This window comes from Hydractinia symbiolongicarpus, chromosome 14, assembly GCF_029227915.1.
Source record: "Hydractinia symbiolongicarpus strain clone_291-10 chromosome 14, HSymV2.1, whole genome shotgun sequence".
Lineage (NCBI taxonomy): Eukaryota > Metazoa > Cnidaria > Hydrozoa > Anthoathecata > Hydractiniidae > Hydractinia > Hydractinia symbiolongicarpus.
The window spans coordinates 5,078,489-5,097,637 of NC_079888.1; the positions used below are offsets into that span (position 1 = coordinate 5,078,489).

At 33.0% G+C, this 19,149-nt stretch overlaps 2 protein-coding genes across 2 annotated transcripts in view; one reads left to right on the forward strand and one right to left on the reverse strand.

Moving 5' to 3' along the window:
- Window positions 1-1,954: 1,954 nt before the first annotated feature.
- Window positions 1,955-16,610, reverse strand: LOC130625590 (DNA replication licensing factor mcm2-like). The gene is made up of 17 exons (XM_057440693.1): window positions 16,416-16,610; window positions 11,002-11,183; window positions 10,589-10,758; window positions 10,093-10,187; window positions 9,622-10,016; window positions 9,223-9,430; window positions 8,392-8,526; window positions 6,768-6,959; window positions 6,525-6,618; window positions 5,851-6,101; window positions 5,258-5,347; window positions 4,838-4,912; window positions 4,427-4,591; window positions 3,740-3,892; window positions 3,148-3,330; window positions 2,569-2,724; window positions 1,955-2,409 (listed from the first exon to the last, which is right to left on the reverse strand). Exons 1-17 carry the CDS (start codon window positions 16,419-16,421, stop codon window positions 2,299-2,301), a joined length of 2,661 nt encoding a protein of 886 aa, XP_057296676.1. The 5' UTR covers window positions 16,422-16,610; the 3' UTR covers window positions 1,955-2,298.
- A 334-nt stretch (window positions 16,611-16,944) lies between these two features.
- LOC130625594 (E3 ubiquitin-protein ligase HUWE1-like) overlaps window positions 16,945-19,149 on the forward strand; it is a 45,370-nt gene continuing 43,165 nt past the window's right edge. The window contains exon 1 of the mRNA XM_057440696.1: window positions 16,945-17,241. Coding sequence (XP_057296679.1) covers window positions 17,197-17,241 — 45 coding nt within the window. The 5' untranslated portion in view covers window positions 16,945-17,196. The remainder of the gene's footprint in view (window positions 17,242-19,149) is intronic.

The window sequence follows — 19,149 nt, forward strand, 5'->3', positions numbered from 1 at the left end:
ATTTCATAAGAACTACCATCCCATCCACAAGTTTCAGCGTTATCGAAACTACCAATTGCTACGTTGTAACAGCTACCTTCTCTTTAAAGTGTTTTATGATTCCTTTTTCTTTGGCTGTTGTGGGTGTGTGTTGACTGGAAAACGAAGGCACATTTTTTAACATTTTGAGAATGTACAGGTAGAATTCCTTTATATTAATTTGTATAAATCACACCCTTAGTTTTAAACAGGCCTAAGTCCAAAATTTTATCCAGGTTCAAATCCAAAAGCTGTTCTGGTATACGTTTTATAATTTTACCACGTTTATTATTTACTACTCAATATCTTAGCAAGATTTATTTTTTGCAAAATTAATTTCGTAAACACAAACGTTTGTGCTTTGGACATAAGGATATAGGGATTGCAATTGAAATTGAAAATCACCAATTAGAGGATTGATCTGAAGGGAAAACATTGCTGTATATCACAGAGTTTATTGAAGTGTTGAGACTGGTTGTTGATATGGTATAGAAGCAAGAAAAAAGATTCGTACAGCAAATGGATAAAATAACAAAGTCAAAGTCTGCTGAGTGGCCAAAAAACGAAGATGCTAGAAAAAGTTTCGATCACGAGGCCCATTACATGAACAAAGTTCTTTTCACAGTATTTTTTAGGCCTTACACTTGCTTTTGAACAAATTATTCCTGTACCATGAAGCATTTTTGTGCATTTTAAACCAGATAATATGCTAAGATATTGAGTAGTAAATAATAAACGTGGTAAAATTATAAAACGTATACCAGAACAGCTGTTAAAACTCACCTTCGTTTCCAGGGATGTTTGCCTTTTCGTTATGAGAGGTGACGGCGATATCGAAAAAGCCAAAACCCCTGGTGACGAAGGTGTTTAATGGAGGTGTGGCAACCGTGCAATGTTGATCAAAACATGTTGAGACAAGACAGCTATTTTCGAAGTTCGTCGCCACAAGTAATTTGTAACAAACTAGTCGGTGACCCGTGGAAAAATCCACAGGACCGCCCGTCTTTTATATTGCATTTCGTGTCTCCGTAAGAAAAATACAAACAAACGCACGAACAGGCAGACGGAATACAGCTATTATTAATGGGAATTAAGGGTGTTCGTGGGGCCCCAACGTGGCATTTGGGCATGCGGGCGTGATAGAGATATGACACTGACAAATTTAAATACTGACTGCCTACGTGTGTGCCAACGTAGAGACTACTGTCTGCAACACATTGAACGTTTGACCCTTTTGTCCATACGTAAATGAGAAAAACTGCCTTCGTCTTAAAAGATCTTTAGTCCAAGATTGTAGAATATAAATTTGTTGATAGCGTTGTTATACAAAAAAATAACATTTCGGAATTTTATTTTACAGTCTCTCCAAGAAAATAGCAACACAATACACAGGCGAGAATTAAAGCGGCAATCGGACATGACATATCAGGCAAATTTCGGCATATAGGGAAATTTACATCAGAAAAATCACCAAGATAAAAATATAAAAATTTGCAGAAGACGAGAAGGCAATCTTTTTTGAATGCCAGAGAGACTGTTCATTTCAAACGCAGTAACTATATAGATATAATTCTTCACTCCTCAGACAAACATATGCCTAATTTTTTGTAACATATAAAGTTGGTCCAAATATTATTTAAGAGGTTTTTTAGATGTAGCAAATCTGTGTTCGAGCAAACTCGTCAAACGAAGGAACTTATTCTTGAAACCGATCAAATTCAGATCCTTAGATCCAAGATGCAAAGCTAGAAATTGATCAAGTCAATTTTCCCATTTAATGCCGCTATTTTAATTTTTTTGTTTGTTTACTGTGCTAAATTTGGTCAAAAAACCAAGCAACCATATCTAGCAGGCAAACTGTAAATTTTTCATGTCTAAAGGAGGCTATAAACAAACCATACCCGCTCAGACGTTATTTAACAAAAAAACCTTGGAATTAATCTTTTAAATACATTTTCATACATATCAATACTCTAAAAAATACAACCATAATAGTACCTTAATAACGAGGTTTCCATAATTTAAGTTCAAGTTGGTGTATCGTTTAATAACGTTAGCCACAGGTTACTTATGGCTGCTTTTCGAACCAATAAGCAAACGCAAGGCGTTCTATTTTCATTGTAAATTAAAACAAAACAAAACAAAAAAGCGTTCACTCCATTGTCTTCTTTGGTCCACTGGATTTTATACACTCAACGACTCAATCAAACCTGTGTTTAGCGGGTCACTAAAGATTAGCGTTCTTTGCACATTTTACAGGTGGTAGTTTCGCGGTATAGTTTATAGATTCTGCACGATAGCTTTACGCTTTTTATCGTGTGTAAATCGATTTTGTGTGAACAGTTCACTTTCGTAGAAAGGCGCCAGGTTGTGTATGTTTATTTGACGAGCCTAGAAAAATAAGATTCATATTGCAAGTTTAAATAAAACATGCAACAAGTAAACAAAAAATAAACAAAGAAAAATAAACAGTGTCGCTAAGCTAGTCGTTTGGACGGACATTTTCGGAAATCTAGCTGATCAGCTTCTATCTAACTTTAACTAACTCACCCTGTCTTGAAAGTCATCCTCCAGTATTTCGATTATTTCTGGTTCACTTCTGTATCTGTTTTTGTGATAAGAGATTTGATCTCTTACCAGTTGTTTCAACACAAACAACAACAACTCGTTGTTGTCGCGTTTAAACGACAAGTAGTGCGCGAAGGTCTAAAAAGAACAAAACAAAACATTATTTCGTTTTTATTTACACAACCTCTTAATCAGATTTCTGGTATAACGAAAAACGCCAGCAAAACAAAAGATCACATGAGAACCAATGAAATAACAGTATCAAAAAAATTCGAATAAAATGATTAACCGCCATTAAGACCTTCCTGCCCTCTCTCCAAATTTCGACAATGAAGAGAGAAACAGGCGCGATAGTTTAACGTTTAGATTAGCTTAAGGCTTTTAAAATAATTAAAGATTTTTCGAATCAAAGGCAAATTTAGAGCATCCACAACCACTGTCAACGTGATTTTTCTTCTTATATATACACTCTTAATATATTCTTTACCTCCCTATTCTTTTAGAAGTAGCGACTAAAAAATAAACTGGTAAACAAAAGTACGAGAATTTTTTTCTGTTTACCTTCTTCATATTTCGCATCACAGAATACTTCTGTGTATCAATAAAACTCTCCAACATCACACGTATCGCCATGTTTACATCATCTTCATGTACATATTCACGAAGGTGGAGTCGCGCATGCGCTTCGGCCATTCGAATCATCGATTCAATATGTCGGACTGTAATAGGAATGCTTCCGGTGATCTGAAATTAAAAATAGTGAATCATTTAACGATAGACGGACGCCTTTTATAATAGCTCTGTATCCATTTTTTATAATTCAGCTATATTTTGCCATAAGTGCAGGTGTATATATTTTCTACTGCGTATAAAAGCGCCTTCATCTTAAGATTGCATGTGCCAATGCAGTCTGCGCTAACAGATCACAAAGATTATAGTAAAATATAGAGCGAGCAAATCTGTTGTTGTTATTCCTTTTTATGTCTGATGTCGAGTTCTTTCCAAAGTTGTTTAAAGGTATTTTTAAATTTCCCATAAGTTAAATTTATAGCAAGCACAATTTTCACAGAATACCAAAATAAAAACACTTTGAAAGTCTTTTTTGTTTACACCATAAATAAGCTAAAAGATATTCTCCAAAACAACAACATACCATAGATTCTCTTCTTAACGCTGCAAACATTTTTGAAACTTTATCTTGATCCATATTTAACAAGTTTGGAGTCACTTTGTCCTTTGCATAGATGATGTATTTTTTTAACAAGTCTTGAGGGATTGGCTCCACTGCCGTTTGATTGACCACAGCCTAAAAATCAGTTTTATGGTTGAACATGCTAGCAGGTGTAATAAGAACATAAAAAAATTAATAAAGATTTTCCTGTTCTAAGTCTTTAAAAGAGAATTAGGTTATTTTTCTTCACATAAAAACTGTTGTAAACAAAACTGACATCAATTTTGGTTATTTGCTACAGACCCAAACAGAAAACCTAATCAACGACGAGTCTTACTGTGCTTCAAACATTACTTAAACGAGCACATTTGTTTTATACTGCTTAATTAAAACAATTTTCCGGTCCTGAATTTGCTCCTGAAGTATCCACACAAAATTCCTATTTTTATTCTAATTTTCTTATTAAAATTTTTTTTAAAATCTTGCAGTCGCTTAAACTCTGGTATCTACACTATGTCGAATAGAGCCCTGAAACTTGTCAAAACACAAATCTTAAAAACCTCGTTTCAGTGGAATATTTTTCCATGCTATTTCGCATCAAATAACAGAGAATATACTGTATAATAAAAGAATAAAGATTTAAAGTAACTAAAAGACAAAAATACCCACCAAGTGGTCTTCTTCGGCATTTTCTTCAAAGTCTGCTGTAGGATGATGTTTAACATGACTGTTAACAACAAACCGTGCCAACATTTCGTCCTGCACGGGATCCACGACGTCACGTACAACACACAAGATGTCGAAACGAGACAGAATAGGTTCAGTCAGATCAACCTAACGTAAAAAAAAGAAAAAATGCATTTAATGAAGGAAAAGAACGACATTGATCATTTTGAGTTCTTCTTTCAAAAATTTCTGTAAAAACGTAGGAATGTGTAAAAATGTAGGAATGTGTAAAAATGTAGGAATGTGTAAAAACGTAGGAATGTGTAAAAACGTAGGAATGTGTAAAGACGTAGGAATGTGTGAAGATGTAGGAATGTTAGTAGTAAAAAAAATAAAAAAAAGAAGGCACATTACGTTCTCTGCAAATGTCATTGATGAATCGTATCTTCCACCAATTGGATTCGCAGCTGCTATAATGCTACACCGAGCCTAAAAAGAACAGAGAATAATGTAGAGGAACAAAACATGACAAAACTACAGTTGGAAAATACTTTAAAAAATGAGGGGAAATAGAAACAGAAAAAAAATTATACAAATAAAATTTTGGGATTAGATTAATTTCCCTATTTGATATTCCAAAAAAGCAAAAATTCACAAAGATTTCTCTTGTTTTTTTTTTCTTTAATTAAAGTAGTCAATATGTTTTTTGAAATTCCACATATCTAAGTATCGCCTAGAAAATTTTTCTGCGGAGGACACTATGGGCTGTAAGAATGTAACAGTGTCAGCCGGTCAGAGCAATGTGACAAATGAACAGGGAAAATAAATTATTACCTGTAATGACGTGACAATACCAGCTTTAGAAATAGATATGCTTTGTTGTTCCATGGCTTCATGTATACTTGTTCTATCTGCATCATTCATCTGAAAAGTTGAAACTTTATTGGCTATGGATCACAAAATGAGCTGTCTTACTTGCTTTTAAGCTCGACAGCACTTATAAAATTTCAGCAAGGGGTAGCACTTTTATAGAAATTTTTACATATAATTTGGGTCAACACATGTCTGAAATGTTCTTTTGATAACAACAAATGTGAAAACTTCAAAACTGTAGAAAGAAAAAGCAAGAAGTGAAAGAGTACAAAAAAGGAAATTAATGTGGTGTCTATAATGCGGACCTTCTTGTTGATGACATTTGCATGCAGCGCTTATTGAAGGGTGGTACTTATGAGAGGGCAGTGATTATAAAGTTGTAAGGACCTATAAGGTACAGTGTTAAATAGAGGGTAGAAGCACCTTAAAGAAAAAAATTGCAATAAAGTAGTAAAAACGATGACTTTTTTAACTATTTACTAATAGGGAGTTGTATGCCTGCAAAAACACAAAGAGACAAAAAACGCCAATTAAAACAATAATATAAAAAATACCTTATCGAATTCATCAATGAGGCAAACTCCTCGGTCAGCCAAAACAAGTGCACCTGCTTCTAGGGTCCATTCTTTTGTGACTGGGTGCCTTTGTACATAAGCTGTTAAGCCCACGGCACTAGCACCTTGACCAGTAGTAAACACAGGTCGAATAGCTGTTTTTTCTAGGTATTTCAAAAATTGTGACTTGGCTGTACCAGGATCGCCACACAACAGAATGTTAATGTCGCCACGAAGCTTGTGTTTGCCACCTTAATGTGAGACAATTTTTATCACTTAGGTAATTCGTTAATTCTGCTTTTTCTTTTTTTGACGTGTTGTCTACTGCACGTGCATTAGGTTTACAAAAAACAAGTTTCATGGTCTCTTGAAACTTTTAGATTAATTAAAAACTTTGAATTTGCAAAAACACTCGATTTTTGTGATACACAATCCATTTTGCCAATCCGAATAATTGAATCATGTATCACACCTTTAGGGTGGGGGAAATAAGTTTAAGATTTGTGCTTTATTTCGCGAATGGTACAATCTAACAAGCTTTAATTAAAAACAAAATATTTTAATAAAAATAAAATTATTTTATAATTATTATATAGTCAAAATATTTCCGAAATAGATTGTTAAGAAAAAATTATTGTTGATCAATTATAATCCTACTATAAAATAAAAATTACCTGGATTTTTTGGAACACCGCCAAAAAGTGCTAACGCAATGGCACGTTTGATATCCTCGTGACCATATATGGAAGGTGCAACACTGGCCATAATCTAGTGAAAAGAGATGATGACAATCGCATTGGGTAAAATTTAATACAGTGCATTAGAAAGAATTAAACATTTTAATACCCTAACAGCTTAACCCTTCAGAACTAAAAGAATACAATGAAAGATGTCCTATTCCAAGTAGAGTGTCATACCCGATCACCAATTCTTTCATCTTTAGACAATTTCACAATTTCACGAACATCTTCATCAGTCAGACTAGCCACAGCCATTTTATCATCCTGCTTTGTAATATAGTTGCCTTCAATAACTGTTGCAAACACAGGGAATCCATGAGATGTATTTAATGAGCCATCATAGTTGTTTCGATAAATACCAGTCACTTCCTAGTGAAAGAAATAGATCTGATCTGAACTTGGACACCTTCCCCTATACGTATTTAAGTAGAAGTTAGCTATTCAAATGTCTTTTTATTTTGGCCTGAAAATCTGAACACAGTTAATGAAGGCATTAACAGATAGACAAAAGGACAGATATAGAGAAACCATCTCATCAATGTTTGTTTGACAAAACAATTAACTTGACCTTCCATTTTAAGTTATCAGTGGTCCCAATAAACACTGGGGAGAAAATATTTATTTTGATTGTACGGAATCGTATTAACAACTGTTATGTGGTAAACCAATTTTAATGATGATCTATTTATTAAAGTAAATTCATCTCATTGCATATGGTCACCCTTTGGATATAGTCCAGCATAACGTTTGTGTTTGTGCAATTCACAAAAGAGATAATTGTAACATTTTACCAATCAGAGAAGCTTTAAACATTAAATTAAATTAATAACAAACAAAACAAAACTGAACTCTGTTGGTTGAACTCTGAGCTAATGTGTTTTTTTAAATATATCTCAAACAATTTTTTGGTAGCAATTTCACTATAAAGGGAAATTGTGTATTTTTACAATACCGTAATTCCTCGTTTTAACATTGTATTATTTTGAAAAATAGATATCGTGTTTTAAATTATATTATTTATTTAGCCTCCCCTTCTATTAAGCCCCTCATCTCAAACCTTCAGAATTTAATAAACCCCCCAGGGGTTAAAAAGAGGAATTACGGTATTTTGTTCTTTGGTTTGAATCAAATTTAGGATTTTTATTATGATTATTATTATTATTATGATTATATATATACACACGGGAATGAAACAAAGACAATTTTTACATTCAATATTATAGTTTTATGCTTTCGCAATCCTTAGTTGAATAAATTGACATTTAAAGTATAAAAGCAATATAAAGTTATCAAAGGACAATATCTTAGTATCTATAAAAAAGTGACATCGATCCTTCTAGTCTTTAGTATCATTGTGGAAGAGTTTGTACTTATTGATGTGCCTGCATTTGGATATTAATTCTGATCGCGTGTTTTTCTTAAGTTGTTATTATCATACATTGCGATTTCTAGTTTCTCGGCTAAACACAAATTTCCTTTGTTAACTTTATATTGCTTTTACGGTTTAAATGTCAATTTATTCAACTGAGGATTGCGAAAGCATGAAACTATAATATTGAATGTAAAAATATTCTTTGTTTCATTCCTGTGTGTATAAATCGCTCTTTTTATTGAGCACTCTTTTAATAAACGAAGAGAAAGAAGAAGAATATTATTTCATTATACATAGTTTGTCAAATATTATATATACATTATTAAACCGATAAGAAAACTAGTCATAAAATATATGCTAATTCAGTGCCCTCAACCAGATGTTCAAAATTTACTGTGCTTTCAAAACTAAGAAAAAATGCTAACTTACAATCTCATCACCAGGTTTACATGAATCCACAAGGTCTGCCAACAAAACAATATCTTTAGAACGTGGTAAACGACCTGCAGCAATTTTAGATGGACTTTCTTGAATCTTAATTTTTTGATAGTTTTGGTATAATGTCTAGAAATAAACAATAAAGTGAAAGTAATGTGAAAAAAATAAAATACAAAATGCAAGAGATTTAAAATTATAGAATAGTTCAATAAATAGTTACTATTTACAATTGAAGAAGTCTTCGAAAGAAATATATATGGAATAAAAAGGAATACGTCACAGCAAACACATAACATAGAATGCTAAGGTTTAAAGATGCAAGTTTTGATTGGTTGCTAAAAAGATTTCCTAAAGACACCAGTAAAGAAAGCAGCCAAATCAATGAAAATATATCGCATTTGCTATTTCGTTTATAAACATACTTTCATGATGGCATTAACCTATCAATTACATTTGAGTTAGCCTTGGTGGTGTACCTGTACAAATAGAGTTTTTTGTCATTTGTTTGTCATGTCATCATCTAGCATGCACACACAAAATAATCCATGTCGGGGTGTGTGAAGGCCCCAAAATTTGTGGAAAATGCCATGCTGACATCAGCAACAATTAGCACATTTCAAGAGTTTAGGTTTAACCTTTGATCCTAAGTTCTAAATCCACTCTGAACACCCACAAGTAAACTTTGACAAGTTTAAAATGAGTGAAACTGACATAGAAATAGCCTATGCAATTAACTGTGGTGGCAACATATTTTTTTCCGAGATCATAGTGCAAAGCAGTAGAACTACATTTTTTTCGTTTTTTTCACATAAAAACACTCACTTCTTCCATATTGATATCAAAGGGTCCTCTAGACTGACACTGTGGACAGGCACCAGGCTTCAATTCCTTGTTTTGCCCTTGAAAGAAGGGACCAAGAATAAACCGGCATTTCACACAATCATATTTCACCATGCTCAGCTGAGGGAGGATTCCTGTGCTACAAGTAACAACACCACTTGTTCGAATCAGTTGATTTAAGTGGAGTTGTCTAAAATGAAAAGTAGGTAAAACGTTTGCCATTGGTCCACAAGACATACAAAAAATCTTGGATAACAGACTGGAACAAAAATTACAAAAAATTTTTAATTAATGTAAACCAAGCAAAGCCGTAATTTCAATAAGTTTCATTTTGAACTTAAATATACAACATCAAGAGCATTACAAAAAAGATTCACCTACCTTAACGAACGCAAATCTTCTATCAGAGGCAATTCTGCTATTCGTACATGAATATCAGGTGCGATTCTTTCATAATTTTTAAACATTGACAAAACAACTTCCTTTGCAGCTTCATCAAATATCCGCAACATCTCTGCAGGTGCTTCAGGCAAAAAATAAGCCAAAACTTGGTGTTCATTTGCCAATGTGTTGTAATCTACAATTAAACTTTGTTTATTGTTTTCACACATTTGCTTTATTTTCGTCCGATACACATTGTCTCCACGCTCGTCACAAAATGTCTTTAGAAATTGCTTAAAGCGGTTTTTTATTTCTAGACGTGGGGCTGCCATTGTAACCCACTCCCGCACTGTATGTCCTTTCATGTCTTCTAAGTTTTCAATACTTTCAATCATCTATAATACAAAAGAATAATTCTGGGGTGAAATAATAGCAGATTTTAATGATAGAAGAAGGGAGCTGACACTCTACCTCTTCATCATCAGCATATTCTCTTTCAGCCGCTCTCTCAGCTAACCTTCTTCTACGTGCTGCTGTTGGCTCTGCTTCATCTTCTTCGCTTTCATCTAAAGTAACACCAGAGTGCATTAAAAAATGTTGCAAAATGTTTATAATTTGTGTTGCTCCAGTTTATTAAATTTCTCTTGATTAACACCAGGGGCAAAATCAATTTCGTCGAAACCGCATTCACGCAGGTTCAGCATCATGTTAAGGAAAAAGGCATTCACACCAAAATGCATAGCATATTGTTGTTTATACAACTAAATCTAATTTTTACACAGAATGTGATGTGATTATCATCATGTATACAATAACTGCACCACCTTGAGGTCCTGTCAACGGTATTTACTTCAATGTACCATTTTGAAAACTATAATCATCTGTCATTATATAATTCTAAAAAAAAACTGTCAAAATTCTAAAAGCACCCATTTTACAAAAAAAAACTGACAACAAAAAATCTAACCATAGAGCAATCCCCTTCTCATCTGCCCTGACTCGACACCTTGCTCCCTGTCTCTTTTTCGCATGAGTCGTTCAGCTTCAACTCTTTCTTCAATACCAATCTCACTTTGCTCCTCATCATCAAGCACAGATTGGTCATATGTATCAAGTTGTGGTATGGGACGGTAATCACTATAGATAATAATCATTTCAATAAGCAAATTTATGCTTTTCTATGTTAGTAAAATATTTAAAATTAGGCAGACAAATGCCATTTTACAATTAATCTGGCAAATTAAAGCTTCCATAGTTGTTATTTGAATAAGGTTCTTTTTAAACAAAGTACATGTTCACATTGAATATAATGTCTTCTTTGCGCTACAGATAACTTAATAATAAGCAAGAACTGTAGGAAAAAAAACCAAGTCATCTTACTCTTCCATACGATCACCAAAGAGTTCTTCTCCGTCTTCTTCCTCCTGATCACCAACATCATTTCCAAGAAGAGCATCAGTTTCATCTTCAAACGGAGCTAAGTCATCCCTGCCAGGACTTGATGTAACAAGGCCTGTTCTTGGGCTTTCATCTCCACGTCGTGGGGGAGTACTTGCATCATCCTTAAAAATAAAAAATAAAAATTTACAACTACAAAACTAAAAATCATTTTTCCTTACAATAACTTAAGTTATGTCTGTGTTAAGGTGATGGTATACCTTTATTGTATCAAAAAAATTGATTTTTTATTATTAGCCATTTATACTAAAGACACGACGATCTTTCCAATGGTGAAACTATTTATTTATTTTTCGAACAGGAATATTGACTTTATCCAAATAACTAACACTTTCTTTCACACCTCAAATTGAAGAGTTAAGAGTAAATGTTTTAACACTTATCATCCTCTTGAGTATAACTTTTAAAAATAAATTATATTTCCTTTTTGAAAAGAAATGACCATCTGAAAAAAATAACACTTTCAGTTCTAAAAATGTAGGCCATCCTGTTCTGTGTCTGCAAGTCACCGAAAAATGTTAAACAACTTAGAAAGTTTTATTTCTATGGTATTCTCAGTCACGTCTTTGAGAATAATAAAATTTAAAAGGACAACCTTCTGAATATTCATCGCCACGGAAGTGTGAAAGTATCACTATCATTATGATTGGTCTTGAAAGGTGTGATATTTTAAAAAATCTTTAAAACACTTTTTCATAGTGTTTTTTTCTCCATATACCATCTATTTCAAATCTCTTTTACAAAACTACAGAAGATCTACAAGGGAGAATGCTACTGTGCTGAAGCCAACGTGTTTATCTAAAAGCGATTTTTTTTAATTTCAAAAAATCAACGATTCACTAGATATTACATCATAAAGAACAAATTTTAAGTTAAAAAATGGCTTTTTTAAAAAAAGTAAAATAAATCAAAAAAATTGAAAAATAGTTTTTACATATACTTATCACGATTCTAAGGAACATCAAATGAGATTTGGAAACAAAGTAGTTTTGTAAATGAAGTCACTTTTTTGAAGGCAGGGCGTGTTTCAAAAATGTCTCTGTACTTTAAACAAAAAAAATTCAAATTATTCTTATATTATTTGGTTGGTATTTAAAAATGCTTTTTGGTGATGTATGAATGAAAAAACTCTAATTAACTATGGCTGAAAAAATCACGATTTAAAAAACCATGCTCAAAAAGTGTACCGTCACCTTAAAGCCCTAATTAGAATTTTTTCCTGGCATAAAGATGTATATATGTGACGATTCCAGAGAATTTGATAACAAACTATAATTATCGATCACTATTTAGTGATAATCCATGAAAAAAGAACAGAATTATCGATAAATAAAAAGGATTAGCGATCAGGTCATTAGCGATAAACAATGCTGAGCTATAATTATCGCTAATTTGATTTGCTTTGTCAGCAGATTATCGATAATAGTGCAATATACAAACTATAGCCTAAGTGTGACCAGAAAATGCAAAATGTCACTATATAAATTATATATATAATATCTAATAATAAATATAAACTTACTAGTAAAGTTTATGCCTAACTTATGCAGTGCAGCAACAAGAACAATGTGTTTGGTAAACACCAAGAATGACAAATACTTGGTAACACCAAGAATGAACAAATACTTGGTCAACACCAAGAATGAACAAATATGACAGAAACAATTGTTCATGTCATGTCTTACTAGTAAGAAGACTAATTTCCAACTGACTGCAAAATGCTAAAAACATCATATATATATATATATATGTCCCTTGAGACATACCTAAGGCCATTACCATTATGTAAATAACAAAGGTAATGACAATAAGCATGCCTCAATGCATAACAGTCCCTAAGGAACACAACTAAATAAAATGAATCAAAAACCTTTATACACATAGAGACTCAGTACACTCATAAACATTAAAACAGATACACGAACTTTACACATAAAAAACATAAACAAAACAAAGACTGTTTCATTCTAGAATAGTGTTTTCTGAAATAGACTAATATTGTTAAGGTTGTTTAACATATTGAGCGTGCAACGTGCGCGGAATCCCTCGATATGCGATGTACCGCGTTTATGATAATAAGAAATAAAAATTGGTGCGATCTATTGAGAATCTAGTATCGTCACAAAATCTGTCTCGATGTGTCGCGATGGTAGGTGACAATGAGAATAAGGAGAAAGTTTTTTTTAATGAGAATAGAGAGAAATTTTTTTTTATTTCAAACACATCTCTGGTTTATCTTTTTTTTATTTTAAATAGGTGTATATTATAAGAAACTTTCGTATTTATTAAAGTAATTCTAGCGCATTACTTTTTCAACATATTTTTTTCTAACGCTGCTTTTCATTTATAAACTTTAAAAATGCTATCTTAAAAAGCATTTCTATCGCCGCATTTTATTTATAAACTTTAAAAATGCTATCTTAAAAAGCATTTCTATCGCCGCATTTCATTTATAAACTTTTTAACTTTGATCTAAAAAAGCATTTCTATCGCCGCATTTCGTTCTTAAACTTTTAAAATTAATCTATAAAAACATTTCTATCGTCGCTTTTTTGTTTATAAAAAATTTTAAAATGCGATTTAAAAAAAATTTCTATCGCCATTCTTCGATCTTAAATTTTTAAAATGCGATCTAACGAAGCTTTTCTATCGCCGTTCTTAGTTCTTAAATTTTTAAAATGTGATCTAAAAAAGAAAGATTAATGCTAGCTGTATACCCTAGATTTTTATGCATAAGTTAAAAAAATATAACAAAAAGGAAGTATAATTATATTTAAACATCCGCGATCATTGTTGAATACACTCTTATTTTTAAAATAGTTCTATTATGAAAAGTGTTAATGGCCTCGATAGCTTCTGTAAGGTATTTTTAAGCAGGCACCTATATTTAAGTTATAAACTGCACCTATATTTATCATAATTTTCTAGTTTTGTAAGGAATATGTATTTGCCTTCACTTTTTTATTGTGCTGTAAACTCATTGTTGTGTTAACAGTCAAACTTGGCCTTCATAATTTTTTTGCAGGGTTTTTGTCCCCTAAGAAATGGTTGTATATATCTGATACACTCAATGAATTCAATGCAAATGTTTGGGATATAAAATGAGCCATAGAAATTCAGAGAATTCTATAAGATGGGTACTATCGCACATGCTAGTGCCCACACATGCGCTAATGGTATCCAAGTGTACGAACTATCGCATGCGCAAAAATTACACACCACTATGGAAAAAATTGCACTTGTCTCCAACAAAAAAATAATAACCCAGGAAAAAGTAAAGCTCACAGGTCACAAAAAATACAAATTCTCATCAGAATAACAAGTAGCTACTAATGAACAAGTATCTACGGTGTTCCCAGGCCACATCTAGATAGTGGTTTACTTCAGTACATAGTGCGAATCAACTTTACTCTTCTAATTTGAACCCTGTAAGAACATTTGCATCCATATTACTTGTGGTTTTGATTCTTAGCAATACTGCGCCTAACTCATCAAAATTTCAAAGATAACTAACGACGGGTCCACGAAGTATTTACATTTATTTAAATTCCTGTGAAAATGACCTTATTAGGATATCAAATAGCCTAATAAGGATGTTGAATGAAATGTGGCTTTCAAAATGGTGTTTGCGGAAAGACGATGTTGTCATAAAGAATCTCCTAGTTAGGCTATGATAAGCTAATTAGATTATGCGCAAAATATTTTGCCAATTTTGTTCAATATCTTTTAGTTCCTTCATGCGATGAATTTTTCAACTATCAAAGTTTTGAAATTTGGCTGCACAAAGAGAGTGAAATAAAGATGCGGAAAACGCGTTAATGTTAATTTTTTTGCTTTTAAAATTTTTTCATAGCTGAATTAGGATAGCATAGCCAAGTTAGGTTAGGAATTTTTCGCCTATTTTGGCAAATAACCTAATACACCTTTACGATAATTCAGGAAAACTAACACTCTATCGCAGCTTATTTAGCGATCGGAGGAGGTACACATCATACTTTTATAAGAGTTTATTTGTTTTTAATGAAAAGTACACATAAGTTGTATCTTATTATTATTAACGTTTCCTGAAAATTTGAAAGAAATTGATACGACAGAAGTTAAAAAACTGAAGAAAACACACTTTCGCAGCCTTCGAATTTCGCCTTGGCACTCGGCAATTGCGGAAGTAATTTCCGAAGTATTAGCAGTTATAAGGCTTTCGCTTTGGCAATAATATTGCCGAAGAAAAACTCGATCGTCGACTGTTTAGTTTCCCTTTTTTTATGAATATTCATATTATCCATACTCATTTCATCAAACAGATATCGCCACAATGACACAAATAACTTTCCACTACCCACTTCAAAAACGACGAAAAATAAAAAAAACATATAGTCCTGATGCCCCCAGCTATCGAATTTTCTTTTAAGGGAGAATGTTGTAAAACCCTTAAATGACGTGAAGGTAGACAACACTATCCCTTCAACCAATGCACTGTACTGTGTTGAAAAACTTAATATCGGCCCCATAGTTTTATCCAGTTCGGCCTGCGGTTCAAAATGGTGGAGTGACCAAGTAAGGTTGTATTAAGAAAAACAAAAACATCAGGATTAACTCAGTTGAATTTGTTGATGTTTGATACTTGTCAAGGCTTGGCATCATATTTATATTTTTTTCATTTTAAAAAGTGCCAAAGAAAGTGCTAAAGTCTGCCGAGGCAATTGCCGAAGGTTTTCAGTGCTTTTGACCATTGTCTTCGGCATTTTTTCTGCCGAAGGACTGCCGAAGTGATTTTGAAAAATTGCAAAGTTACTTCGGCAATTATTTGCTGAAGCAAATATATCTGAAATTCGAAGACTGCTTTCGTCTCTAACAAACTCTCATAAAAACACGATTTTTACCTTCTTTTTTTCCGATATTGTAAAATGATGGAGAGCCATAGGAACGCATGTACAATTGAATTATCATAAAGGTGTATTAGTTTGATGGTGTAAATTAGTATTTACCACTTACTATGTAAAACCAACTTTAAATAAATGAAATAATAATAAATAAATTTGATATCCTAATTTGCTGTTTTCCCTGGCTGTCATATAGCCCCAGGTTAATCCTAGCCATGTGAGGGAAATTGGAGAGATTGCACACAGCACAACCATTTATATTTCTGAGGCTATCCATGTAAAATATGCACATCTATCTATCAAAACAAGTTAGGCATTTTAGACAACCAGTTGGAAAAAGTGATAATGCTCTAGTCTGGATTGAGTCTTTGGCGATTGGAATGCCTGACATGTAAATAAAGCCCAAGCGTATTCCAGTACTTTAAACTCGAACTTGTTACATATTGCTCTACTTACAGACATTTTGGTAGTATGGTATCTTGTTTTTGTATAACAACCTGACAGCAGCAATTTCCTCAATACAGCTGATGATTGACAACAGATCGTTACTTTCCCGCGAAAACCTTGGTCGTGATCAGGTCTGAGGTTACCAAAAACTGTAAGTAATATTACATTAACTACTTCGTCAGTGCGACCAAGGTTGTATGTTTTTACCGGCTAAAACGGCAGAACAGGGTCGCAACAACAGTCACCGAGGCCCTTGGAAAGTGTGGCTATGCGTAAGACGTAATGATCACGCGGTAAAACAAAATTAGACTTGATGAACTAGTGTGTGCAAAAGTACAAATTGCTATAGAAAAGTGAAAGTACCTGCTCAAAAATCGAATATAATACATATAATATGAAATAAAGTTTCAGATAACTTAAGACGTGTGTTCTCTTTTGATCAAAACAATATTTTACCTTCGTTAATTAAGTTTGAAAAAAGCGTCCAGCCTAGCTGCCTTAATCGTACCTTGTGTCACTTGTACTTAGTTTTATCAGTTTAAGTATTGCGCACCTTCCAACAGTTCAATCCAAGTACACAACCGTAAAGAGAGCAGGCTGATCAAAAGATTTTGCTTAATATTTCAACTACAATTTGACTTTAATTCTTGCATGTCATACTCCAAAGTTATTTTTCTCAGTTTTTGGCACACAATATATTAACTAGCCTAGCTGACTAACCTTGTACTCTTTCCATAATTGCGTGGAATATTCTAGAAATACCTAATAAAATGATATCAATGCTTTAGTTATGAAGATAGACCGTTCGAAAGTGAAGAAAGGAACATCTGAAGTGGTAATATTTCATTTCTTTTCTTTAAAAAGTTATATTTATGTCACTCTTGCTATATGTTCACGTGATTATAGTTCTAGTGTATTAGCACCCTAAATTATGTGATTGTCTAAACAAAGCCTCATGGCTTCGAATTATTCCACCTCATTATATAATTATCTATTCTGATGAAGGTATGACAATTCCGCTTTGCTTCATAACTTTAGCTAGCTATAGATGAAGGATCTTTAAAAGTTCCCTAGAAAGCTTTTTATTTTTTTGAAAAATCTTTATCTGGTCTCCGAGTTATGTCTTAAAAGTTGCGCTAATTATGCGAAATTATGATGTGGTGAGTTAGCATTAAGCATAAGTATGGTAACTAAATATAAAAATTTATGTAAAATGTTCAAAACGTGTCAAAGTAAACGGCCAGAAAACATTTTTAACTCATGGCGTGTCAAAATGTTAAATTAACACCGGCAGAGCATGCTCATGACATAATGCATAATTAGTGAATCTTCTTAGTCCAAATTCTAACGAACCAATCAATGATTTTACAAATTTTACAAAATATATCTTTCAAGCTCTTTCATATGCAATTAACTTTATTTTTCGAGGGAGGTAACCTTTAAAACAACAAGAAGTCAAGTATATGCGCAGGGTCGAGCAAAAGAAATCTGAAACTAGTTGTGTGATTTACGTTTTAATTCCTTAATGTGTTTTTTTTCATTGTGATACCTATTAAAATTGTTTCTGTTGAAATGGTCAAAAAGCAGACACATTGTGACACAACATTAGGAAAACTTGGTGACGTAAATTAACAAGAGGATCTGTAGAGAAAAGCAAATGTTGCAATAAATTTTTTTTCTAAATATTCTCTGGTTTGTCTAATTAAGTTTGCTTTGTATTCACTGAATTATCACAAAGAGAAAAAATTAAAATGCCATGCCTCCACGTGCACACATTTTCTCATTGGTAAGCTATCCCAGTGTTGTTTGGGCTGTCAATTCTGTCAATTACACAAGTTTCAGTACCAGTGAAATTGGATGGTAGATTCTGGTCATAAGGCAGGCCTTGCCATGAGCAAATAACCTCCCAGGAAATTAATTGCTAGCGTCAGAGTGTCCATGTGAGCAATTTTGCTTGCCATTTAGTCTCTCACTGCATCTTTTTCAGGTGAGGCGTGCGCCTTGACACACACCTAAACTGTTTCAGGCGTAGCTCGTTTTGAACTTTTTTCGGTTAAAACGTCCGATAGATTTCCGTCTTGGTCGGACACTTTTAGATCTCAGAATTTAGTCCTGGTCCTTTAAATCCAAGGTTAACCTTAATGCCCATATCGCATGCGTTTTATAAAATGGCAAATGAACTGTTACACGATGTGTTGAAAATAATCACACCAAATATGATTTCAGTTTCACTTAAAAGACCAATCAATTCTTGAGAAAAACGTGTACACTTATCTCAAAATGTTAATATTTACGCGAGCAATAGAATGCTCGGGTAACAAGAATTTACGTGAGTTATATGAGTCGCGAGCAATTGCTCGCGACTCATGGCAAGGCCTGTAAGGCTATGGACATCAAGTCATAGCTGGCTGGCCATGCGTTTTTTTTATTGAAAAGTTAAATTACATATTTTACATGTTCAAATAATACAGTAGTATATATCATTTCTTAAAACAACTTTTTGTGAAGAGAGGGTAGAGTGATTGTGTAAGCTGGGGTGAGAAATGAATCAGTTTTCTGATTTACTTCTTCATTAATTCTGGTGAAAAATTTATTTAGTCAGGGCAAAATTCCAAGGGATTGTTTTGAACACGCATTTAGGATTTTATCAGTGTTATCACCATGTTTTGCGTAGAGAAAATAGTTTTTGCATTGGACAACATTGATTTTTATATTGGCATGAGTAAAGTCCATATTTGCCCCT

Excerpts from the sequence above, each read along its gene's own strand:
- LOC130625590 (XM_057440693.1), bottom strand. Across the intron at positions 6,619-6,767 it reads ATGAAAGAATTGGTGATCGG|ATTATGGCCAGTGTTGCACC; the intron begins GTATGACACTCT and ends TCTTTTCACTAG. Across the intron at positions 3,331-3,739 it reads CGTTAAGAAGAGAATCTATG|ATCACCGGAAGCATTCCTAT; the intron begins GTATGTTGTTGT and ends TTTTAATTTCAG.